Here is a 27,883-nt window from a genome sequence, read left to right as displayed (position 1 = left end):
AGGAGAGAATCTTATCATCTCATCTAACACTCGTGGTTAGATTTAATGAGTAGTTTTTTTCCCTTCAAAGGTCCTGAAATTTGACTTAGCCAAACACCAATTTTTTGTAAAAGAGAAAAAGAAAACTTGGGTCTAATTGTAATTTTCGTCTTTTTTTTTCTATGATGAGAATTGGGATTTGATCCTTTAATTTGACATATGTTAATTTATCTATTTTTATAATGTTATTGGTATATCAAAATTGATACATGACAACGTGGAATTTTTGTTACTATTAGTCGATTACATGGCCGACAACACATCGGAATTTTATATGTATGCGAAACGTCAATGCGCACCCACTAATAACATTGTAAAAATAGAGGGTCCAAATCAAATCCGACCCTCAAACTATACCACTTTTCCTAACGTCAATTTTGTCTTATTTTATCCCAAAACACAATGGTAATCAGTAATTACCTAACGTCAACAAACAATTTTTTGGATAAAATAAGACAAAACTGATAGTTTAGGTATTGCTTTTAACCCCATAAAAACTTGGTAAAAAGACCTCTTTAGTCCCTTTCAATTTTGAAATTGAGCAAATTGGTTCCCTCAAAAAATTGAAGCAATTTAATCCCTGTCAATTTCGAAAGTGAGCAACTATAAGGACAATTAATCACTGTGTTAATGCCATCCATCAATTGTACTTAATTCTGATTGACATAGTGACAAATTAGCCTTCGATGTTTACATATTTTGTTATTTTGGCTTTAATTCTAAAAAATCAACAAATCCAGCGTTAAAATTTACACATTTACACAAATGTTGTTGGATAAATTTGTTAAATTAGGCCAATTTGACAGAATACGTAAACTCTGAGGGCTAAATTTTTTATTATACCAATCAAAATCATGTACAGTTGGTTGCTCACTTTTGAAATTGACGAGATCAAATTGCTTTGATTTTTTTGAGATGGACCAATTTGCTCAATTTCGAATGAGAGGGATTGGAAAGGCCTTTTTACCAAAAAAAAAACTTTAGTTTGGGAAAAGCAGTACAGTTGGGGGGGCAATTTTGTAGTTAACCCTCCAAATTATGTCAAACAAAAATAGGGGAGGATCAAGTCACAAAATTCATCATATTAAAAGGACTAAAACCAAATTAAACCAAAAACTTCAAAACCCATTTTTCTAAAAAGGCTATTGCAGATCATAAGTGGGGGACCTGAGTTTCACAGTTATGGTAGCTTAACCTAAAAAAAAACCCCAGTAATAACGGAGTCAAAGCATATATATATATATATTACAATAATAAGTGCTGAATATTTATAACTTGTTTTTACCTCATTCATAAACATTTACACCAATGACCAAACCGTACTTCATAGTAATCCCCACCTCTCGTTCTCTTTAAAAACCAATCAATTTTCAAAACCTATTTGCAGAAAAATTCTTACCAATTTTGTGTTTTTTTTAGCAAAACATTGAATGGTGTCTGGTCATAGGTTTGTAAATTAAAAATCTTTTAAGAATTGCAGATACCTTTTTGTAAATAAACGACAAAACTGCCCAATTTGCATCTTCAATATCATCTGTATATATATATATGCTGTGTAATGCCCCCTTACCCGAGACCGTCGCCGGAGTCGAGCACGAGGCATTACTAAACTTATTTGAGCACTTAAACAAATTCGGACAAGCTGTCCAACTGCATCATAGTTTCTTAAAAATTCATATCTCGAGTTCCGAAACTCGAAATCCAATTCCGTAAATTTTTCCTGAAAATAGACTCATATATCTATCTACTAATTTTTTTCTAGAATTTTTGGTTGGGCCAATTAGTACAGTTTATTAGTTAAAGTCTCCCCTGTTTCAGGGTTCGACTACTCTGACCTCTGTGTATTACAAATCAGATATCTCCCTGTACAGAGCTTAAATGACTATGCCGTTTTTTTCTAATAAAATTAGACTCAATAAGGAATCTGTACATATAAAGCATGACTTCTAATTATCTTTTTAAAATTTATGGTGAATTTCCAAATTCAGAACAGGGGATCCAGAAATTGCTCTGGCCCTGTTTCACAAAAATTTAAACATCTCATAAAATATAGATCATATACCTGTTTCGCTTCTTCCATATGAAAATAGACTCATCAAGCTTCGATTCCATAACTTATTCATTATTTAATTCCATTTCTACTATTTTTAGTTATTTTTCAAATTCTCATCTCTACTGCTGTCTGAATCTATTTTATGGTAAATTTTACCTATTTCATGGTTTCCATGGATTAGCTAGCAATTTGACATACATAACACCAAATATGATCATGATTAGCCATTCCAATGGCTAATCATTACCAAGCATTTCCATACCACTCAATAACCATATCATAAGACCATATATACAAAATGATTATAATGCTATACATGCCATACTCAAAATATACAAGCCATTATGCCAAGATGGTATACGGATAGTGTGAGTGGGCCTCCGGCCGTTCCCGATTTCCGAGCTAGCTTGTCAAAACTATAAGGAATGAAAAGGAGGGAGTAAGCATAAATGCTTAGTAAGTCCATATGAAATTAATAAGCAATTACCAACATGCTTTTAAGATAAAACACCACAATTGTACAATTTCTAATGATTTTCTAAAATCAGAACAGGGGATCTCGAAGTCATTCAAACTCTGTCTCACAACAATTTAAATATCTTATAACATAAAATCCAATTGCATGCACCGTTTCCTCTATATGAAACTAGATTCATCAGGCTTTAATCTCATATTTTATTCAGCCCTTAACTCAATTTCCATAATTTATGGTGAATTTCAAAAGTTACACTACTGCAGTAATCCAAAACTGCCAAGGCCATATTTATTCATTCACCACTATTATTCACTAAATCCATACAATATCATTTCATCCATCATGGTAAGAATACATAATTATGCTTCATAAGCATAGATCCATAATCTCAATGTCATCAAGTATCAAGAACTTATTCCAAATCGTGTCATTTTCATAGTATTCACCAATTCTTAATCTTTTCGGGCCATTTTACATTTTCGTTCATAATCAAATTAGGGAACAACTACGGAATTGAGTACCTCATTATCACAATGCCATAGTAAAATTATGGTCTTGCACATAGTCACATATCACATACCGAGGCCATAGCCCAGCCATGGTCTTATACGGATCACATATCACACTGATGCCATATCCCAGATATGGTCTTATACAGTAGCACATATCACATTTCTCCGAAGCCATAGCCCAGCTATGGTCTTATACGGAAGCACAAATCACATTTCTCCGAAGCCATAGCCCAGCTATGGTCTTATACGGAAATCACATTTCACATGCTGCCATGGTCCAACCATGGTCTTTTCCGTCGATTCGTCTTAGCCACTGAATGAAAGTACTCAAGTCCGTTGTTCCATTTAATTTGTACTTTTATTCAAATATCATTTTACAATTATCACAGTTTAATGACATTTTATATACAATAATATACTATATCATTCATGAAATTTTCATTTCAAAACATTAAATTACACATTGCATTATTAAAAATCATATGAACTTACCTCGATATAAAATATTAGCAATCGAGCCTATTCCTCGTAAACTTTATTTTTCCCTCGATCACGACTTGAATCTCGTTTCTCTTGATCTATAATATAAATTATTTCTACTCATTAGCATTTATTTGATTTCTACTTCACTTCACAATTTATGCTGTTCAAATTTCGAAATTACACTTTTACCCTAAAATTTATAGTTTTTACAATTTAGTCCCTACTCAATTCACCCATCAATTGAACTAATTTTTTCTCAATTAACACTTATTTTATCATTATAAATTATTTCACAACCTTTGATATTCTCAATTTCAACACCAACATCTAATTCACAACTTTTTCACAATTAGGTCCTAAATACCATTTTCTATCAAAATGACTTAATAAAACAACCTTAATATGAAATTAGAACTTCAATTTCATAATAATTCATCATATACTACCCTTACTCAGCCAGGGTAACTTCCAATTTCACCCACCAAATCAAAAACTAATGAATTAGATGATTGGACCTAATTGTAAAAGTCACCAAAACATAAAAATTACTGAGAAATAGTAAAAATTGAACTTACATGGTGTAAAAATATGAAAAACCAGCATAGGAGACCTGGTACGACGTTTCTGGCTGAGAAAGATGAAGAAAATGTCTAGATTTTTCAATTACATCATTATTTAATTACTAACTTTTATGCTATTTCCAATTTTGCCCCTTGTTCACATTGTTTTCTTGCTTATTTCATACCCAAACCGTCCAGCCATTAACCTTTGGGTCTAATTGCTCTTTAAATCCATCTTTTTAAATACTTAAGCTATTTAATCACATCTCACAATTTTACAATTAGTTCAATTTAGTCCTTTTCACCTAATTAACTACCGAAATCTTAAATTTTCTTGACGAAACTTTAATACTAACTTATTTACACTCCATAAATATTTCTAAAAATATTTATGGCTCGGTTTATGAATTCGAGGTCTCGATACCTCATTTTAGACCCAATTTACTTATTAAATTCTTTTCTCTCTTTTTTTTTTACACAAAATTCACTAATTCAAAATTCTTCTAAATTCACACTTGACTCATAATTATTAATTTATTAAATTTTTAAACATACTTGTCGGATTTAGTGATCTCAAATCACTGTTCCGATATCACTGAAATTTGGGCCGTTACATGCTGTAAGCGAAAATCACATGCACATGCATTTCAATGTATTTGGAATTTTTGTTGGTTGTTATGCATCTTAAATTCATCTTCAAGGGCAAAGTTGGTGATTTTAGTATTAGGGGGTCGAGATGAAATTGTAAATTTTTTGGAGGTTTAAAAAAAGGTTGGTGTTGAAAGGACTTTAATTAAATTATTGGTTTTTGAGAGGGACTATAAATGAAAATTTCCATTTAATCAATAGGCTTTAAGTTTTATTATTAATTTTTTGGAAGAGGTAAAAATGCAACTGTTGTATTGAACTAAGGGGCCAAATGTTTCAATTGTTTGGAAATGATTGTTGGCATAATGATAAATTTAACCGTTAATGTTTACATATTTTGTCAATTTAGTACTTTTTTAAGTTAAATTTGACTATTAACTTTTTTAAAAATCAAATCACTTTTTAATGAAAATGTTAAAAAGCATTATTTGTTTAGTGATATTGGCATGACAACCAACAAGATAATCTACATGTATTTCATGTTAACATAAATAATTTTAAAATAATAGAAATATTTTTTAAAAAATATGAAGTATACCTAGATTATTATGTGGGCTACCAAATTTAAAATTTTAACCTTTCAGTTAATATTTTCATTGAAAACCAATAATCGACTATTTTTAAAAAGTTAATAATCATATTTGACTCTTTTTAAAAGATTGAGGACTAAATCAACTAAAATAAATAAATGCAGGTCTTAATTTATCATTATACCAAAACTCTTTTAAAGAGAGTAATGACAAGATCAGGTAAAAATATGTCACCAGTCCCTATATTAGGTAAAAACATAAATTGTTAAAGAAGTCCCCATATTATGCACATTTTTTTATAATTCAACAACATTAAACTTTTTTTCTTTTAAATGTGTAGAAAATGTCCTACCCATATAAAAATTGTTAAAATGTATATATCACATCATCAAATGTTAAAAAAAAGAAGATAACTTCGAATGTGACTAGAAAAAAAAACTATCAAATTATAAATAACAGAGACTGAATCACCAAAATTATATTGTACAGGGGCCTTTTATAAAATTTGACCAATATTATTTGCTTAAAGAGTTCAGTAGGATAAATATAGCTTTAACCAGTTCCCTGTTTCCTTTTCTCAGCCAATTTTCATCTACATTCAGTACTCTACATACCTTGAAAAACCGACACGACATTCACCGGTGCCGACCACCGGTTTACAAGAACCGATTTAACCTGAGCCTCATGCATATGGAACACAAAATATGCCCTGTATTTTGCAGCTAATATAAAAACAATTTAGTGATAATGCTTTAGAGAAACCGGGTCGGAATATATTCATTTATTCTTAACGGATAGCTGTAGAATTCCTCGGTTCGAGCATCGCCTTTGCTGTGTTGGAATGGTTTCCACCACGGGATTCCTCTATCGTCCACCTGTTTTGCTTCTAATGTGTTATCGAGCACGGTCCCAACGACGGTGGCCACGGTTGCAGGCGATGAAAAGAAGGTGTTCAATATACTGTTAAACTGCATGTGTTTGGAAAATTAGAATCGAGTGAATATTGGACCAGTGAAACAAAGAAGAAAGTGGGAAGACTTACCCATCCAGCATTTGTTCTTACGGGTCCATGACCGTCACCGGTTGTGTTCATTACAAAGTATTGAGGAATCGATAACCCGAGGAATAGAGACACACCCAAAACATAGATGTTTCTCATGGAATTACTATTTGCAAACTGTATGAATGTGATCCCACAAGCAGCTGCATCAAGAGGGAAAAAACGGGGCACAGAATTCCCAATTAAAGAAAAAATGAAATATCGAGATACAATAAGTATCATTATTATCGAGTTACTTACCGACAATACCCAATAAAATGCAATATATGGCTGCAAATATTGGCAACGGGATAGAGGCGAAGAATGCGCCGAATTTCCCTGGAAGAGTGTATGGCGACACGATAAATATAATACAAAATTTTCAATACAACTAAAGAGAGAGTACTAGAACTAACCGAATATGGAGAAGAATATCATAAAACCGGTGGAAATCTGTACCACCCTTCTGCTTCCTATATGTGTAAGTCCGAGAAGGCCAACATTTTCACTGCAATATCATTTAGATAAGACGCGGAAATATTTTTTTTTAGGTATATTGTTGTCTATTGGTAAAGGCATTTTACAGTTAATAATTATATAAATAACGGATTTTTTTCCTTACACGGATGCGGTAGTACCAACGAGTGAACCAAAAAGTCCTTCGAGTAACATACCGATGCCCTACATTTACGAGCAAGATGAGTAAGTAATCTTCACTGATGAAAAAATAATATCATGCGATTCATGATAAGTTAAGAAAAAAATGACACGATAATCTAGGAAAAGACCTGTAAGCCAATACTTCTGCTGAGTACATGTGCCGGAGGGGCTGTGGCACCCGAAAGCCGAGCTGCTGCAAAAAAGGTTGCAGTTGACTGCATTGAAAGTCGAAGAAAGTTCAATTACCGACCAGTTTCTATACTAAAGCATCAATTGGATCAAGCGAAACTGAAACATTGAACTTAGAAAATAAAATCACAAAATAGATAGTGACTATACCTCGGCAGACGAAACGAGTGCAGCACCGATCATCCCGAACACATGGCTAGCTCTGAATATAGGTGTGCCCCATTGAAATGGGTACGGGATTTTAATCCTAGAAACAATGACATTAAATAAGGTGTTATAAAGAGGGTTTTTGCAAAACCGATTAGAACGCGATTAAGCAAGCAGAACAGCAAGTTATGACCATACCAAGGAGCAGAAGACATTAGGTAAGATCGATCCGTGCGGCAACTCAGTTTAGTAGCAGTCTTAACGTTGTTGTAAGCACCAGACACGGTTAGGATAGCAGCAAAAGCCCACACAATTCCAATGCAAATAAGCAAGGCAAACCTCTCGAGTATTAGATGGGCTCTCGAGTGGACACGCTTCAGGTACTGCAGCAAACAAGTACAATAGTCAAATCAACGAAAAAGAATGTCGGCGCGAAACGATGTTATTCTCAGAGTAGCTTACGTGCCTGTTGAGAAATAATCAGTAGAATAAGCATAGGCAGGCCGATTTCCACGCAGTTACCAAGCTGTATCATACATTAATTGCATTATTTATATCAGCATATTATTGGTCCCAACCAAGCATTAAAGTGTCCAAAGAAAATTTACCAATGGGAAACCTCGTGCAAAGAGACCGAGACCAACGAGACAAACAACCGGTACCATGACTATGGGAGTAAAGAACCTAGAGAGAATCATGTTCAAGTAAAAATGAGATGCCAGCAATAAATAATATAGGTCGTATGAATTTATACTCAAAACTAAATACACCATTACCTTGTTAGCTCGCCCCATGCCCTACTGTACCCGAGGATGATATTAACAAAGGAAGCAACGATTAGTGATCCCTGAATGGTTCTTATACTGCGAACAAACCGCTACAAGCAAGCAAACAAGCACCCGAGTCAGTCATTTATACATTACTATTAGCAGAGGCGAATCTGACGGGGGGGGGGGATGCAGGCAGGGGAAAATGAAAAAATTTCAATTCAGTCCTCTTATAAATAGATAAAACTATAAATTAATATATAGTGAAATTGCACTTCGACCCCCCCAAATGAAAAATTTTCAATTCAGTCCTCTTTTAAATAAAGAAATTATAAACTAACATATAGTAAAATTGCACTTTAGCCACCCTAAAAATGAAAGAAATTCTGTTTAGTCCCTTCAAAATGATGAAATTATAAATTAATACGTAATGAACTTATATTTTGATCTATGTAAAATTATAATTAAATTTCAGCCCCTGCTAAAAAAATTCTGGATTCGCCTTTGACTATTAGTTCAACTTATATATATCCTACTAAAGCGTATACATACATCATGCTCAGTTCCAAAGGCCTCATCGGTATAATCGTTGATGATAGACAACAACGGCAAGGTATAAGCAAATGATACACCCATCACTGTGGGAAGTCTCGAGCCAATAAGCGTTTGAAGTAACGTATTAATGCCTGACATAAACAGCAATACTTGAATAACCCGAGCTTTATCACCCTATTCATAACACAACGCGAGGGTTTTAGAGGTTAAACATGCATCAATTCCATTTTTCAAGTATTGAAATTATACAGTTTTATATAACATACATGATTACCACCCATTCGAGGCACCATAGTACTTGCAATTAACACCGTTGTACCAAGATTCACAATGAAGTGTTGGAATGCCAATAAAAGTGCTTGAGCTGTTCAACAACAACCAAGAAAAAAGTGTCACACACACACATATACATATATATATATACATGGTAAAAGTATCATGGAGGCCTTGTACGAAGAGTCAAATTGCATTTTACCCTCTTGACTCAAAAAATGAACAAATTAGTCCCTGTACATTAGATGAAACAACAAACTGGTCTTATTTGTTAAAATTTTTATTCATTTTCTACAGTTATACGCAGTCTGTTTATTCTGTCAGGCATGCCAATTTTTAACCGTAGAAATGATTGAAACTTTTAACAAAAAGACCAGTTTACAGGGACTAATTTGTTTATTTTTCGAGTGAAAGAAGTAAAATGCAATCTGACTCCGACTTCTGCCATACATACAGAAAAATTTATTGATTCTTAAAGGGATCTATTTGATTCTGTAATTTCACCATCAAAGGACTAACATGCAAAAGATAAAAAAAAAACTGGATACACCAAATAAAGAGCAAGCAACTTTAAGCATAAAATCTTAAAACTTTTTACAAAAAGGGAACTAACGCCAAGAAGGATTGGAGTGGATGCAGTATTGAAGTTGATGAAGTTGTTCAGCTGGAGTCCAAGTAGGTCCCCTTGAAAGAGCGAAATTAGGAGGAGGAGCAGCCGGCGGAGCAACCACTTGTGGCGGCGGTGGGTGGTGGTGCTGATGATTCTCCGTTTCACCCATTTTTTTAAACTTTTCTCAATTACTTTTCTCAGCTATTTGTAATCTTCTTTTTGTTCAGATTCCTAACAAATAAAAAATAAAGGTTTGAACTTTTAAAGTGTTCTTCCAAGTAACTTTTATATTCTTTTTTCAGAACTGACAATAAATCACCGACGAAAAAATAATAAATAAATAAGAACATAAATACATAGATTATGAATAAAGAAATTACCTTCTGTATAGCTTCGATGAATGGAAAATATTAAAGAACAAAAAGAAAGTTCATTGAGCTCAAAATTATATTTTTTATTAAAAATAAAATCTTTTCTTTTTTGGAGACAAATTAAAAATGAAATCTTTTGAAATATATAGAGATAAGAGAGAAGAGGATGAAATGAAGAAAAAGCTAAAAAAAGTGAGTTTGGATTACGTTATGTTTATGATTTGTCGTATTTCGTAAAGAATATAATACTCAATTTTTTAAAAGAATTTTGTGTAAATTTTAAATTCGTCCCTGAATTTCATCTGTTTTCAAATATGAGTACAAATTTAATTAGATCTTTCCATTGGCGGAGCATGAAATTTTTTTCAGGCCGGAATTAAATTGTATATTTTTACGATAGTAAAAATCTAATTTTATTATTTTAATAGCCAACATTTTTATCATTTTTAAAAGGTTAAATCAAATTTTTATTATTTTTTGGAGGCTAAAGTGTCATTTCACCATTACTAGTTTAAAATTTTATATATTATAAATGGCCTAAATTAAAATTTTACCATTTTAGGGGTACATACTAAACTCTGCCACTGGATCTTTCTATCAACTTGGATGCTAAATTTTGTATGGGTTAATATAGTATTTGGTATTTGAATTTGGTTTCGATGTTCAATTTGGTATTTACAATCAAATGAATATTTGACACGTATACTCTAATAGAAAAGCACAACAAAAAAATAAAGCCAGGGTACTAAATTGAACATTGAAACTAATCTTGAGTACTTAAATGAGATAAAGAAAAGCTCAAGTACCAAATTTAAAAAACCTACATATCGAATGGAACATTGAAACCAAACCCAGATACCAAATAGTATATTAATTCATTTCATATGTATAACACACATGAATAAAATTATAAACACGTGTGTATTTACTGTATGAACAACCTAAATATGATGTGTTTAGAAAATAGCTCTTCTAAATTGTCTAGACAATAATACACTCGTGTCTTCAATTTTATCTTTATATTTTAAATACGCTCGGCATAATCTGAACTAACATTTAATGCTTAAATTGAAAAAAGATCTACTTGATATGATATTGATACTTTGAGGATTTAATTAGAATGTTTTGAGTTTTACAGAGATCAAATTAAAATTGAGACAATAGTTTGAGGATGTATAATGAAATTAACCTTTTTTGTGGAGGGTTTAAAATTAAATAATGTGGAAACCGGGAATGGGCAAAGCGCGTGGGGACTCTGTTTTTCAGTTTTTCTTACAGTAGATTAGATGATGTTCCAGAATCTTACGATGTTGGCTTTTGTCGAATTTAGCTTTCAATTTCGTTGAAAATAACATTTATGCCATGCGGGCATTTGAAATTTCAGTTATTATTTCCTTAAAAATAAAATTATCTTATTTATCAATTTGGTCCTTTTTTTTAAGATCACTTTAGTTAAATTATTTTATTTTAAACGAAAAAATAATTAAATTATTAAATTTTTAATAGCATTGGCGTGATAGCATGCATAGTGTATATGTGAATTATCATACGTGTTTGCTACGATAGTGTCTAATTAACTTTTACATCTAAAATTTAAAGGTTAAGAGTCAAAGTGATAAAAATAATTAGGGTGAAAATAATAAAAGAAATAAGTGATAAGGGCTAAATTTACTATTAACCCTTTTTAATATAGAAGTTTTTTTTGTTAATGTCCTTTTCATTTTAAGAAAATAAGATAATTTTGAATCACAAAGTTAGATGAGATGACAAGTGTTTCTCTTACCTTAATCAGTAGTTAAGGGTTCAATTCTTGCCCTGAATATAAAGTAGCTTTAAAACACGTGGTTAGCGTCTACCTCTTTAATGAACCTATCGAATACAAATGATTAATCATTAGGCTCGCTCTAGTGAATAACTTAGATCACAATAATAATGATGGAAAAATAGAAATGGGATTGTTCATTGATAGCTACGTTGTCAGCCCATGGTTTTATGTGGATTGTAGTGAAACCTTTGAATATAATCCTTTTTTTTAAGGTTAGACTTAATTTGATTTGTATAAAAAATCTTTAAATTATTATTTTTATTTTAAATTGATATTTAAATATTAAATCATTTTAATTATATCCTTAAATTATCGATGTTATATCAATTATATTTTTCAATATTAAAACCGTTCCTTTAATTATTAAATGACATATCAGATCTTATGTTATGTAATTTAAAACGAAAATTTTAAGAAAAATGAGTATTTTAGAAATGGGTATTTTGAAATTCTTAATTTTGAGATTTTCGAAATTGGTTTAGATGTTTTATCATTCAATTTTTTTCAAATTTACTTTATTTTTATTTTCATTTAAATTTAGCTTTCTTTGAATTTACCCAATAAATTTTCTTTTGATTGCATTGTTGACTATATATTAGATAAGTTGAAAAATAAAAAAGACACTTAAAAGTTAAAAAGCACTTTTATAAAACCCTAACCTACCTAATGATGGTCCACTTATTTTTAACTTTGGGTTTATTCATATAATTAAGAGAATAATTTTAAGGTGGATTTTTTAAAGGTTAAATTCTACTATTAGTCCCTGTATTTTACAAATTTTATAGATTTAATCTATATATTTTAATTTTTTTATTTTTAGTCCCTATACTTTTTAAATTTTAAAATATCAGTCCTCATCAAGCGATAACTGCTAAATTCATTTAGTTATGATCTGTTATTTCTAAAATCTAACGCAACAAACATATTATCATATATATAATTTTATATAAAAAATCTATGTATTAAAATCATGGACATATTCATATGTTATATATACACAGTAGAATTATATATAGCAAAATTATGGTAATGAATAAATTATAAATACTTCTATAATATTAAATTGAAAAAGCATAGAAAAAAGGTCAGAATTTTTCTAAGACTAGAATTAAGTTACATATTTTTATGAGAGTTAAAATATAATTTTACCATTTTACTAATTCATATATTTATAATTTTGTAACAGGACTAAATTAACAATTTTCATCATTAAGAGATTAAAGTACAATTTTATCATATAGTAAGTCATAATTTTATAAATTTTAAAGAGTCAAAAATACAATTTCACATTTTAAGTTGCTAACCACTCAACGCCACCTCCGGGTTGTTCATGTGCTCCGTCAAGCTAAGTTCAAAACAACCTGACTCAAAATACGATCCTCAATTTTTGTTCCGCTCTATTTCCATCCCTTAACTATTCAATTATTAAATAAAATGATTTTTTTTTCATTTAAGCCATTATAATGGAATTATAGAACAATCCTAGAATAGTGTTAAGAGACAAAGCACCGACTAACAGATCAGATCACCTCCCCACTTATAACAGCTTTTAACTCTTTCAATAATTGCATGCATTTTCCTTTAAACTTTTTAGCCCTATGTAATATGAACACAAACACTAAGTTTAAGATTTATGGGGTCTCATCATCAACCTTATCAACTTTCTAATTTTCAACTCATTCATTCATCATTTACGTTTGTTTATAGAATTCGCTCGAATTTGATAAAATACATCATGTGAAAATGGAGATTCGGGTTTGAATTTTAGACATGGTATATATTATCGAGGGAAGCAACCACAAAACTTAAATTCGATTCGGTTAAAAAACCTCGATAAAAAATTCAAATTTTGAATTACATAGTTTGAGTTATTCGGATCAACTCGAACAAAAAAAATCAAAATTTTCGGTTTAGCTCGAATATAAATTACACAATTTGAGTTATCCGAAATCCGAATAAGAAGAAATAAAACTACGTTGTTTTGATAAATATTTACCTTTTCTGGAGTAAAAAGGTCAAAATCATAGAATTAAAAGGCAAAACTATGTTCGTTTTGATAAATATTTACCCATTAACCTTACTTATGTAATTAAATAATCAGTCCATGTAAATATAATATTGAGTATAAATAATAAGATTTGTTAACTCAATTTGACTCGATTCGAAAAAAAATTCGAATTGAATTCAGTTGCTAAAATAGGATTCGTCAACTCGATTAACTCAAAAAATTTTAGTTGGAAAGTGGGCTCGAGTAAAAAAAAATTGGTTTAGTTAAGTTTTGTTATTAGTTTTATATATGTGTAAAGTTGTAAATTTAATCTATATTATTTAATTTTATCATTTTTAGTAAGTACGGCAACATAGGATAAGTAAGGGCTGAACCCCTAAAATTAAAATTTTATGTTTTAATCTCTTTGAAAGCTATAAATTTATATGTTAATATGATAAAATTACATTTTATGGTTGAGAATGACAACCGTTAAACCCATTAACTAGTTTTTTTTTGTAAGTAATATGCAAGCATAATAAGTTGATGATACGGGGTTGCGCGCGGACCAAGATCGAGTTGCCAAGTCACGGGAAACTCCTACGAAAACCCTAAACAATCAGATCTGAAACGAAACAGAAAATTAAAAGATTAGAACTTTGAATTTCCAGATCTGAAATAAAATCCCCAAATCAGCAAAGAATCAAATTGAGAATAGAAATAAGTGTTAATAAGGGTTCTTGAAACCCTAAAGGAGATTGTGATTCTGCCCAATTGAACACCAAGATAGTTTTCCCCAATTTTCAACAATCTAATTTCACCCAAAAAGAGTATGGAAGAACCCTAGAAATTGGGGATTTTTGGGTTGATTCATTAAGATAGAAAAATGCTGAAAACACAATAAAAAACAGAAAATAAATTAGATAAAGATTCAGCACAAGTAGAAATAAAGAAAGAATTGATAGTAAGAAATTAAACTAAGAAGCCTTGAAATCCCGAAAGATCTCACAACTCCCTTCAAACGGCTCTAATCTCCCCTCCAAAGAATATCAATGGCAAGAAGAAGGCTGAAGATGGCTCCCACAATCAAAAGATTGTTAAAACAACTTCTAAATAAAACTCAAGAGAGAATTCTTGGAGAAAAACTCAAAGAGAATTCTGCACTTAAACAAATCTGATATTTTTGATATATTGAGAAGTTCTTTACAAGGTGGCCAGCCATGCCTTTAAATAGGCCTTATAACTAGTCCTAATCTAATTAGAAAACTAAAATAAAAAAAACTCCTAATTATTTTAATATGGAAATTCGGTCAAAGGTCTTTATTTGGAACTCTTGGACTGAATATTTACATAAAAATTTAAACTGTAATACCCCCTACCCGTATTCTTCGCCGAAATAGAGTATGAGGCATTACCAGATTTTACTGATTTTTTTTTTAAGATAGATTTATCATATTCATAAGATAATTTCATCACATACCAAAACCAAAATTTGTTAGCCATACCAATGGCTAACCATACATTCATTTCACATTAACATCTAATTTACTAGCTTATACATGCCATTGATTTCCAAAATAAAGTTCCTTTATGTACCGAGATCTCGAGATTGATAGTGTGATGTGTCTCCGACCAAATCCGACCTCTGAGCTCTTAACTCTACAAACAGGGGAAAAAGAAACAGGGTAAGCACTTTGTGCTTAGTAAGTTCATGCAACAGGAATTATACTTACCATACTTATACATCCATCATTTAATAACACAAGCACACATCCAATTCACATAAACATATACCTATCACATACAAACTCAACCTCATGCAAATTCATTACAAAGATAAATGATTGATGAGCTCATCAATTTCATGATTTCCATTTCCTTGTTACTTTTCCATATTTATCCCGTTGAACTACTTGGAATTTCGATGGATTTTCAGAGGTACACTTTAGTGTACAAATCCGGGTCCGTCAATTCATATTCATGTGCGCACATTTCCATTTTAGAGAGCACACTCCCGCGAACCTCATCCTTACAGCGGGATTACCAGTCCAGGCTAAATCCCCTATAATATAAACTCACAGAGTATTGTCGGGATTACCAGTCCAGGCTAAATCCCCTGCAACGACAATTACTCTAATGAGCTTGGATCTCAATTACCAGTCCAGGCTAAATTCAAACCCTAATTCTGATTACCCGTCCGGGCTAAATCTATTTTCCACATATTCTTCGGGAGGGCTATATCAGGATAGGATCACCCGTCCGGGCTAGATCCTTTTTACCGTCAATTCCTTTTTCAGAGATCCATCGAATTTTTCCTTTCATTCAACCGGGATTTATTTCCTCTTTTCATCAAGAATATCAATACTTCATCAATTATCATACATTAAACATCCAAATCATATTCACATCAATAACAAACATTTCAAGCATTTATAAATATAATTCAAGTTACATGAACTTACCTCGACAATTGTTCGTAAACAAAAATCTACTAATCCCGAACTTTTTCTTTTCCTCGATCCTGCTTCATATTTGAATTTTCCGGATCTAAATAAATAAATTTAATCATTAATCTAATATATTTCATGTTCATATGTAACTTTCTCTACAATTCCATTATTATTTATAGTGCATTCAAAGCTGTCTCACTGAGTCACAGTCACTAAATTATTTATATCTTGAGCTACAGAACTTAAAATTAAGATCCGTTAATTTTCTCTGAAACTAGACTCACATATCTTCTTACCATAAAAATTTCAGAATTTTTTGTTTAGCCAATAAGTACAGTTTATTCTTTAAAGTTTCCCCTGTTTCACTGTATGACAGTTCTGACCCCTCTTCACTAAAAATTATTTATCTCATTTTACAGAATTAGGATGATGTTTTAGTTTGTTTCTCCTGAAAATATACTCATTAAGGCTTCTAGCCATATAAATTATAACTCATAATCATTTTTGTACAATTTTTAATGATTTTCCAAAGTCAGAACAGGGGAACCCGAATTCATTCTGACCTTGTCTCACAAAATCTATTATATCTCATGATTTAGAATTCCATTGGTTAAACCGTTTCTTCTATGAGAAACTAGACTCAATAAGCTTTAATTCCATATTTTATTCATCCTCTAATTAAATTTACACAATTTATGGTGATTTTTCAAAGTTAACCTACTGCAGCTGTCCAAACTGTTTTAGTTCATGAGGTTAATTACCATTTTCCCCTAAACTTCCAATAAATGATAATTTCATCCTTGCTCAATTAACCTCTCAATTGAGCTGATTTTTCTCAATTAACACATTATTCCATCAATTTAAACTACCTTATAAACTTTGGAAATCAGAATTTTAGCACTAGCCTTTAATTTCAAACTTTTTCACAATTAGGCCTATAAATCAATTTCTATTAAAATTACCTAATAAAATCATCTCATAGACAATTTAAAGCTTCAATTTCATGATATTTCATCATAAACTTCCAGCACATATTCATAGCAACTTTCATTTTCATTCATAAAATCAAAAGCTAATGAATTTAGTAATAGGACCTAGTTGTAAAAGTCTTAGAAACACAAAAATTACAAGAAAAAGGCAAGAATTAACTCACTTGGTGCAAAAATTATGAAAAACCAGCTTGAAGAAACCCTTAGGACGTTTTTGGCTGATGAGAGTGCAGAAAATTAAAGAGCAATCTAGATAATTCCACTTTAGTCCTAACTTTTAAAGCAAAAGTTGTAATATTCCAATTTTACCGTTATTTCTTCAATTCTCCTGATTTTTCTCAGCGTATGCCGCCCAAAATATCTCCTTTTGGGGTTATTTTCAATTTATGTCCCTCCTCATTTCACAATTGAGCTATTTAATCCCTCTAGTAACTTTTACATTTTTTCAATTTAGTCCTTTTCACTTAATTGACTATCCAAACATTAATATTTTCTAACGAAATTTTAATACCATATTACTAACACTTCATAAATATTTATAAAAATATTTTTGACTCGGTTTTACTAGATCGAAGTCTCGATATCTTATTTTTACCTAATTCCTTCAATAATTTCTTTTTCTAACTAACCACTTAATCAGTAAAATTTTTCTATCGATATTTTCATACGATTTTTCCTATCATATCAATATTCATGCAAAAATATTAAAATAAATTTCTATTTAAATCGGATTTGTGGTTACGAAACCACTATTCCGATAATTTTGAATTTGGGCCATTACATAAACTAAGTAAATAAATAAATAAATAAAAATAAAAGTTTACAACTTGGGCCACTTTGACAATTTGGCCTGATTTTCAACTAAGCATGTATGGATTTCTTGATTAGGCTGAGAATTTGCTTATTGGGCCTCGCCTTCAAGAATTTGGGCTTTTGTGACTCGTATCAATTGACATGATATTACAAAGTGCAAATATGGTCGACGCATAAGATTTAAAAAAAATTAACTTAATGAATTTAACAAGAATTAAGATTTAAAATTTTTAAAAATATAAATATTAAAATTTAACCTAAAATTAAAAATATATATATATAATAGTTGACTCAAGTAGTTGACTTTGAAAACTGCCCTCGTGTATTTTTTTAATAATTTAGATATATCATGTTTTATAAAAATAAATTATTTATAAATATAAAAGAATAATAATGATGTGTTTTTTTTAATTGATAAAAACTATACATGATATGGTAAAAATGATGCATAAAATAATTTCTCTAATGGATGGGTGGGAGATGCATGCGGCTAAACTGCAATTACACGTGAAATTTCCAGTTTTCCATGCGTATAAGCATGCCCTCACGACGGTGTGTGGTCAACAAGAAAATATCATCTTATTAAAATAATAAAAAAGTATAAATATTTATTTCGACATCTAATTTTATATAAAAAATTTAATTTTCGTTTTTTTTTTTACTTTTAATTTGTGTTGTTTGTTCAATTGTCTTAAAATAGACGAAAAATTTAATGTTTTTTTAACTTTATTGATATGACATACGTACGTATTGCAATGTGAATGCCACATCAATATCTACTTAATTTTTTAAAATTAAAAATTCAAAAAATTTATAAAAATTTATAAATATATATTAGTATGTTAATTTTTAAAATTTTAATTAATTGCTGACATGGTAGACACGTGGCTATCGCGCTAATTTTTTATCATTTTAGGGTGATTTGACAAATAATGCAAGTTTAAAAATTAAAGAGGACGAAAATTAAATGAAATGCTAAAATAATTTTTTTTTAGAGTTAGAGGGTAAAAAAAATTATTATGCCTAATAAAAATATAATCATCTTCACATTTTAAGCAAAGAGGATGTGAAGATGAAAATTGGAAATAATTTTATTTTCCAAAAAAGAAAATTACGATTTTGAATGCGCATTTATACTTGTAGGTTCTTAGTTTTAATTTTACTTTGGTATTAGGTTTCAACATATATGGGTCATGTTAGAAATATATTTTAATTATAGTTATATAATGTATTGATTGTAACTACGAATTAACGAAGATCAGACAAGATGACAAGTTTTTTCTATTTTTTCAAGTTATTTTGAGTAGATCAAATTTTCAAAATCAGGTTAAACTTAACAAATCCAAAATTTTATTCAATAATAATAAACATAAAATTAAATCTGAATGTTTCATCTAACACTTAAACTGAAAATGCAAAGAAAAAGAAGAAGAGAACAAGAACCAGAATTATACCACACTTGAATGAATTGCATTGGGAAAATGAAAGTTTCAAACAATGGAACACGCAAAAGTATGAAACAACAAGTACCAACACCAATGCATACGAATATTAGAAAAAGATAATTCAGATTCAAAAGATCTCAAAAGCATGGTTGTAATAAAAATTCAACAGCCTCCTTTTTCCACTTTCAACACCTCATTTGCTTGATTCCAAATGTTAGCCCTCAAAGTTCCTCTTTCTTCCAGCCATGAAATCTGATATAATCCACCTGCTTCATGTTTACACAATCCTAGCATCTTTCTTATCAACCAACCTTGAAAGATCTCTTCAATTCAACCATTTTCGTAAGGGCAGCCCCCACTTTCTAGCATGAAATAAGCAACAAAAAAAGGCTTTTTTCAGGAAACAGAGATGAACCCGGATTTTTTCTTCTCTTGATTCTGCCGAATCTCGCCTATTCCGTGTCTGATGGGTATTTGAAGATGCTCGACATGAGCCGAGTAAGTACCGAGTCTTTTTTAAGTTATCTCAGATGTCAAGAAACTGCTACAGCATCTTTCCCAACATGTGTATAATGTATGGTATCTGAAACCTTGGATGGAGGCCAATAGCGGAATACTGATCTCCCGATAATGTTATCGATGGGAAGTGGGCCCCTGTGGAAGAAGATAATTCAAAACATGACATTATAATCCTTCCCAACGCATTGCTGAAAATGGTTATTAGTGGTAAGAAATGTTAGGATTACCAATCATGGGAATCGAAACTTTTGTTACGATTATCTCCCAACACGAAAACGTAACCTTCTGGCACAACCTGCGGAAGCCAGCCACACACAAGAGACCATAAAACACTGTTTAACCAACGGCTTAACCAACTGCATCAACTCAAGGACTGTGTAACAAAACCATGACAAAGAACAAGAGAAACATATGGATATGAATAATTTGCAGAATATACAATCATAAGTGAGAAACTAACCAATGGTTCCATTTCGTAACCCAAAGGCTCTAGAACAAAATCTTCATCTTGTTCAATACCATTTATCAACAGTTTCCCATCACGAGCCTATTAGAAAATCATTAACAATCATGCATTTTGCAGATAAGGGATAAAGGGCAAAAAGTGAAATAAATGAAGAGGGACAAAGAGATCTTATATGTTAAAGAGAATGAATTTCAAAGATCTTAATAAAGAGCTTACTTCGACGCAGTCCCCGGCCTTTGCAACTATCCTTTTTATAAACACATCACCTGAACTGTACCCGATTTCCTACATATTGAAGTAAACACTGTCACCAATTATAATCTATAGAATGATGCAAGGGAAATGCAAAACCAATGGGTTAAGCATATAAACCGAACTGAACCAAACCAATTTGACCAAAATTTTCAGTTTAGTTGATTAAGGAGTTCGGTTTAAGTAGATTTAGTCAGTCAATTTTCACTTTTGAAACCTAAGCTAAAACGAAAGCCAGTACCTATATCCATCCTGACCCAAACAGTCTATTGGTTCAATCAATTTTAAGATGATAATAAGCAATTATAATCTATAAGATGATGCAAGGGAAGTGCAAAAGAAAAGGTTAAGCATATAAACCAAATTGAGCCAAACCAATTTGACCACAAATTTAGTCAGTAGATTAAACCAAAAGCCGATACCTATATCCATCCTGACTCATATAGCCTATCGGTTTTAAGATAATTAGAGGATTACCGGGCGAATGCTCATTACTACAAGTTCTACAAATTATAAGGCAATGAATTTTCAGATTTTGAGACGTACCTGCAAAATGGGAGGTGCCGTGAATATGACAATATCTGAAACTTCAGGTTCTCTAAAGAAATATGAAACCTGTTCATAATTAAAAAAGAAACAAAATTAAGCATACAATCTTAAATTTTAGTGTTCTATAGAAGTGATTTTGGAGAAAAGGAGATACTTTCTCAGCCAAAATGCGGTCACCAACATCCAGTGTAGGGTACATAGAAGATGAAGGAATCGATCTTGGCTCAGCTAAAAATGATCGGAAAAGTATACTAACGGTGACGGCAGTGAAAGCTGCCTTGGCATCTTCGGATCGTGAATTGAACATCTTTGTAATCCAACTGGATTTAACAAAGGATTTGGGATCTAATTCCAAGGTTAAGCTTTGATTACCATCGTCGTTTGTTCCTCCTTTATCCACCTCGGTACTCTCCGGTCCGACCGGAGGGGATTCGTTACATTGCATCCATTTGGAACCTTGAAGGAAAGGGATAATTGAAGCGACTTTGAATGGTAAGATCCCCATACTGGTAGATGAGGAACAAGAGCTGTAAGCCGTTGACTTCATTAACGAGATCAAAGCAACGACGATTGGGTTATTGTAACCGTCTTTGAGGAATTCAGCAGCTAGGGTCGAACACATGGTCGACCGCGGGCGGCGGAGGTCGGCTGCGGCGGTGGCGTGGTAGGTACGAGGAGGGGATGGGTCGACGTCGGATTTTTGTTTGGCGGAAAGGAAACGAGACCGGAGCCAGCATTCGTGGACTGACCGGGAAGGGCAAGAACCGAGACGGGAACCGGCGGTGGAGGCTAAGTTTTGGGCGACGTAGCCCGAGAAACTGACGGTGAAACGGATAGCCATATTGATGAATTGGATAAAGTAGAACAATAAATGGTACAGATTGGGTTCGGAAACTAATGGGTTTGATTTTACAAACCCTAAAAGCAAATGAAAGCCATTTTCGAGGATGGAATCAGTGAAGGAGAGACGAGAACGGGGAATCGAGGAGTTTGGTTAGGCCAAGGGATGAGAAACGGAAGCCGTTTTTTGAAATTGGGTGCGTTCCCGGGCAAGCGGCTGCAGAGAGCGGCGTTTCGGCGTCGGCGACGAAGACGAGATTTAGGATGTTTGGGAGGGAAACTTCAATAACGTCAAAAACGAGAAAGGTTAGGGGTTTATAATAGACGGCGGGTTCTTTTTACACTTCAATAATGGACAGAGTTTTTTGCCATATTTACGAAATTGCCCAATTTATCATTTTTAAAAAGGGATTTTTATTTTTGTCATCGGCCGGTGGTCGGACCGACCAAGTCACGCCACCAGCTTTCGGTTCCAACGTAAAAAAAAAACTCAATTTAATCATTTTTAGTTAAATTTAATCTGTCTATATTAGTCTACAAGTTAATTGATTCAACCTTTTTCTTTTGGGCCGGTATATCAACCAGTCCTCAATCCAAAAATCTTGCTCAGGTTGGTATCGTTTTTATAATAATGATGACGATGATGATACATATTAGCATGTTTGATTGTTGGTATTAATTTTATATAATTTTTTTCTACACTCACAAAGCGAGTGTCGTATAATTTAATTTTCTTATTTGAGAATTTTTTAATTACGATAAATAAATATCTTAATTTTTCTTAATTAATGTTTATAAAATTGAGGGGATTCAATGTTAGGTAGAGTTTCAACTCTAAATTCGAATTCAACTTAGATTTAATACCATCAAAAGTTTGAGAGATATTTTAAAAGTTATTTATAAATCCTCAAATCAATTAAATCGAAAGGATATTACACGCTTAAGCGTGCTTGATCTCATGACCCTTTATATTGTTGTAACAATGATGGTGTCAATCGAATTTATTTAGAATCAAGACCAATTAGTGGAATATGTAAATGCTGAGAACTAAATTTATTTAATTTTTTAGATTCAAGGCTAAATTGATAAAAGTATAAATATTGAGGACTAAATTTATCATTATACTAATAAAAAATAAAATAAACTGATTAATCATATTTAGTTGCTTATTGATTAAATTGATAAAGATTATTTTTTTAAATGTACCAATTTACTTAATATCGGAAAATTAATGAAAGATTAAAAAATACAAAAATAAAGGATATGGTTGCTTTATGGTTTGATTGTGTAAAATTGTAGCAAGATGGAGGGTATTTTTGTATTTTCAATCTTTCTATTCCTTAGTTTGACTTTGAATACTAATGGGCATTTTCGGGTTTTCCTTTTCCTCTTTTTCTCGGAATAACGCTAATGAGAAAGACGTGGCGGCTTCTTGCAAGATTCCTTCCTCAAAACAAATCTCATTTCTAATAGTAAACTATAGGGTAAATTTAAAAAATTACAAATTTATTATTAAATTATTTAATTTTTTATTTAAATTATTTAATTATTAAAATCATTATCATTTAGCTTTCTCGATTCACACCATTTGTACTAGTCAAAAGTTATTATTTTCATTCTCTTCTATAGTTCAGTATTTTTTTGTGACATATATTTGAATGTCACGGATCTATGAACCAAAATCCAAGCAGCTATCTTCTTCGATATTCAACACTGACTGTCAGATCAACTTAGATTCCATGTATGTTATTCAACTTATTGTCACTTGAAGCTCGCTAGCTAGACTTAAAAAATATATACGTAATAGCTCAATGCTTGAATAATTTTTTTTTAATAATTCAATGACCATTTTGTAATTTTCTAAAATTGAATGGTCAAAACGTAAATTTATCAATAATTTATTTACCTTGTAGTTTACCCAAAAAATAACTAAAAACATAAAAGAAAAATACAAAAACAATTAAAATTTTTATATTTTAAACATTAATTAGATTAAATACATATTTAGCCCTTGGAATATGCCATTCTTTATATATAAATACCTCAAAATAAAAACTCTGGATTAAATATTTGAAGTTTGAACATTACTTTTGATCAAATGGCATGACAATAACTCGAGATGTTGAAGAGAAGAGACAGTGTATTGAGAAATTGGATGAAATTGAAAAGTATAGAAAAGAAAGGGGAGTGTTTGGATATATTATAAAAAAATTGTTTTAGCGAACACCCACTTTTTAGTGAGTGACGTAAGCGCATACATCAGCCATAAATAAGTTGACCACGTCTTAATAATTAAGGAATCATTTGTTTAAGTGTTGGTTTTTTTTTCTTCCAAATTACAACAATTTTTAATTAATTATTTTATTGATTTGACTAAATATGAAAATAAGACAAGACCATTTTTTGCCCGAGTCCGATTCCGATCTAATTTAAAATTAAATATTAATTTATTCGTCTTGAACTCGACTCAAAAATCAAAATTATACTCGATTTTGATTTCAAGCCAACCTAATGTGTCACAATTTTTATTTTTAATTTTTTTATCAAAATAGAATAATTAATTTTAATGATATTGGCCTTGGCTCCAACAATATAAAATAAAATATATTTATTGATCCGTTTAATTTTTAGGAAATTATATACACTTTCACCTTCCAAAAAGAATTATTCATTTTTGCCCCTAAACAATTTTCTAGTTCCACCCTACTAATATTATATATAAAGGTATTTTGGTAATTATACTAGGCGTAGCAAGTTGAGTGATTTTAAAAAAAAAGGTTAACCTACTTAGTTGGTCATTCAACTTTTAGAGCGCTTTTGTTTTGGTCACCCAAAATGGAATTCTTACAATTTCATCACTCAACTTTTAAGAAACTTTTATTTTAGTCATCCAACCGTTAAATCTTTAACGATAGTTAACTTGTACACACCACATCATGTTCACATTTTCATTTTAGTCACCCAACTTCTAGGTTGCTTTCATTTTGGTCACCCAAAAAATATCTTTTTTTAATATTGATTGGGATAAAAAAAACATTAAAAATTAAAATGAAAAGGTGGTAGGAACTAAAATAATGCTTTGGAATTTGCCAAACTGTAATTGTTTACTCATTTGCAGAAAGTTCTAAACTTCTTTTTTATTTAAATATTTAAATTTTAAATTTTAAAATATCAAAACCAATTAAATAAGTTATTGATAATTTTTTTTATCTCTTGACAGTGTCAACCAATTTATTACCATAATATTGAAATTAATTTAATTAATTAATTTAGTCTCCTTTGAAATCTTAAAATTTTATTGTGTTTCTAGATTAAAATCAACTCAAATAAATCATATTTAATAATTGTACATGAAACTCAATTTTTTAATGCAATATTTTAGTTACTACTGCTTTTTCACTTTAATTCTTAATTTTTTTTACCTCAATCAATACTTTAAAAAGAATATTTTTTAGGTGACTAAAATTAAAGTGACTTGGAAGTTGGGTGACCAAAATGAAAGTGTGAACATGATATGACATGTACAAGTTAACTACCGCTAGGGAGGGATTTAACGATTGAGTGACTAAAATGAAAACACCCTAAAAGTTGAGTAACAAATTTACAAAGATTTATTTTTTGTTACTCAAAATGAAAACACCCTAAAAATTAGGTGACCAACTAGATAATTTACCCAAAAAATAACTTTATCAAATCATATCAAAATGCATCATATTTAAATCTTTAAGTGTGACTTAAACTTAAATACTCGAAATCTCAATCATTCCAAATACCATTAAAGGTTTATTGAAAATCATTTGTTGACTTCTTTTTAGCACATTGGTTTAAGTTGATAAGTCAAAATAAGCTTAAGCTTTAAGAGAGAAAATTTAACACAGATTGATTGTAGTTTATTGGTTTTATTATTGTTATCAATCTTATTATAGGTTTTGGTCACATTTGTTCTCTTTTTTGACACAATAACTGGAACTACCAATAGTCTCTCCCCAACCCATAAATAAGAAGATAATGGGCTTTAATACACTCGAACTTACATCCTCCTGTATTGACAACAATACTCATACCAATCGACTTTGTTGTTTGATGTTTTTAATATTATTAATTTAGTTAGAAATCCATGCTTGATGTCTTTTAACTACTAATAATTTAATACTAACATCAACTTTAAAAGCATTTATTATTCACCTATCAAGAAATATTAATAATACTATTAAACACTTCAATAGAACCTTTGACCAGCTTTTAGTAATTAAAAATATTTATATTTAACTAAATAAAAAATATAAAATAATATTCAAAGTAAAAAAATTTTTTAAAATTAAATAAACAATGCTTTCATATTTAAACATTTTGATACAATATTTGATATTTGTAAATGCTTCACATGGTTGTATTGAAAAAGGTAGAGGTGAAGTGAGAAATATTTTTGGGTAAATGTGTAATTTTATCTTATATTAATTTAAAATTTTAAAAATTTTAATTATTTAGAATTTAAATTTATTATCTTAAGGGGATGGGCTCCTACGAATCCCCTACTGCGGACCCCGAATTTAAATAAAGGTGACTTGATGTGATTAGTCTAGAAGGTTGATATTGAAATCATGTGATATCATACGATGAGATTGTAATCATTCGAAGGTTAATGAAATAAAATTATGTTATATATGATATTGTTTAAGTAAGCTTCATTTGACTAAATGAATCTAATTACTATATGAACTTTATATATTGCGAGGATGAATTATTGAATAGGAATAAACAATAGACAAACCTAAAGGTGAGGAAAATTTGATTCAATTTGAAAAATAGAAAAAAAAATCAAATTGAGTTATTTGAGTAAACTCGAATAAGTAATTCGAGTTCGAGTCAAGTTAACTTTTACAAATTGAATAACAAATTGGTGTAAATACCCTTTTGGTCCCTGTCAATTTTAAAAATGAGCAAATTGGTCTCTCTTTCAACAAAAACTACAAAATAATTTTTAAAATAAAAAATATTTATAAAAATTTCAAATTTTTTTTTTAAAAATTACAAATTTTAAAAAAAATCTAAAGAATATATAAAGAAAATTAAAACTTTAAAATTTTTCTAAAACAATAAATTTAGGAACCTAAATAAATAAATTAATGATTCAAGCTTACCATACTAAAGTCTTTTATTATTTTGCTTTGAATTTTTTTCCAATATATATAGTTTCAAATTTACACGCTCTAAATGAAATTAGTTATATTGCAACAAGAATTTAATTTGACATACTTAATTTTTTAATTTAACTCAAATAAATTCACTTAATTTGACTGGACTTGAATTTTATTTCACTTGACTCGATTCGAAAAAAATTCAAATCGAGTTAGGATGATAAAATATAACTCGTCAACTCGATTAACTTGAATTTTTTTTTCACTCAATTGGACTTGATTCAATCGAATACCCACCTACACAAATTCATATGTTTTTTTAAGATAATGCGGGTCCATGAATAATCTATTTGACATATTGATATTATATATGAATAATTTTCATTTTTTTCTCTCTCAAAATTAACAAGGAATATTCAATTTTACCAAGCATTGTCATAAGTTGAAAATGGATATAATTTATTTGACAATTCTAAAGAAATAGTATGGATTGGGATTTGACTTGGACAGTGTTAAAATGCAAAATGGATTTAAAGTACATAATAATGTCCAAAAATAATGTAGCAAAGTCAAATAGCAAGCATCTTTGAATATGTTTGCCATCCTATACCACTTTCATATAACAAAGTCAAATGCTACGGATTAATATTTTAAGCTATTCGAGTTTGAATTTTGTTACGATGTTAGTCATTTTTAATT

General features: G+C 30.5%; 2 protein-coding genes across 3 annotated transcripts; both read right to left on the bottom strand.

The window, feature by feature from the left end:
- Positions 1-5,763: 5,763 nt before the first annotated feature.
- LOC107935607 (nucleobase-ascorbate transporter 3) lies at positions 5,764-10,137 on the bottom strand. Of its 2 annotated transcripts, XM_016868233.2 has the most exons (15): positions 9,921-10,137; positions 9,544-9,771; positions 8,924-9,021; positions 8,655-8,831; positions 8,112-8,212; positions 7,944-8,019; positions 7,802-7,861; positions 7,534-7,718; positions 7,339-7,435; positions 7,128-7,214; positions 6,962-7,020; positions 6,756-6,847; positions 6,601-6,678; positions 6,343-6,503; positions 5,764-6,268 (listed from the first exon to the last, which is right to left on the bottom strand). In XM_016868233.2, exons 2-15 carry the CDS (start codon positions 9,707-9,709, stop codon positions 6,053-6,055), a joined length of 1,653 nt encoding a protein of 550 aa, XP_016723722.2. In that variant the 5' UTR covers positions 9,710-9,771; positions 9,921-10,137; the 3' UTR covers positions 5,764-6,052. The 2 variants fall into 2 exon arrangements, with proteins under 2 accessions (XP_016723722.2, XP_040950856.1); XM_041094922.1 differs by lacking the exon at positions 6,601-6,678 and having other exon boundaries at positions 9,921-10,098.
- A 9,286-nt stretch (positions 10,138-19,423) lies between these two features.
- Positions 19,424-22,350, bottom strand: LOC107935597 (probable thylakoidal processing peptidase 2, chloroplastic). Its single transcript, XM_016868223.2, has 6 exons — positions 21,361-22,350; positions 21,204-21,272; positions 20,622-20,690; positions 20,400-20,486; positions 20,167-20,234; positions 19,424-20,074 (listed from the first exon to the last, which is right to left on the bottom strand). The coding sequence occupies exons 1-6, from the start codon at positions 22,045-22,047 to the stop codon at positions 19,954-19,956; spliced, it is 1,101 nt and encodes a 366-aa protein (XP_016723712.1). The 5' UTR covers positions 22,048-22,350; the 3' UTR covers positions 19,424-19,953.
- Positions 22,351-27,883: the final 5,533 nt, after the last annotated feature.

The sequence above is a fragment of the Gossypium hirsutum genome, chromosome D06, assembly GCF_007990345.1.
Source record: "Gossypium hirsutum isolate 1008001.06 chromosome D06, Gossypium_hirsutum_v2.1, whole genome shotgun sequence".
NCBI lineage: Eukaryota > Viridiplantae > Streptophyta > Magnoliopsida > Malvales > Malvaceae > Gossypium > Gossypium hirsutum.
This window is presented reverse-complemented; position numbering and strand designations above follow the sequence as displayed.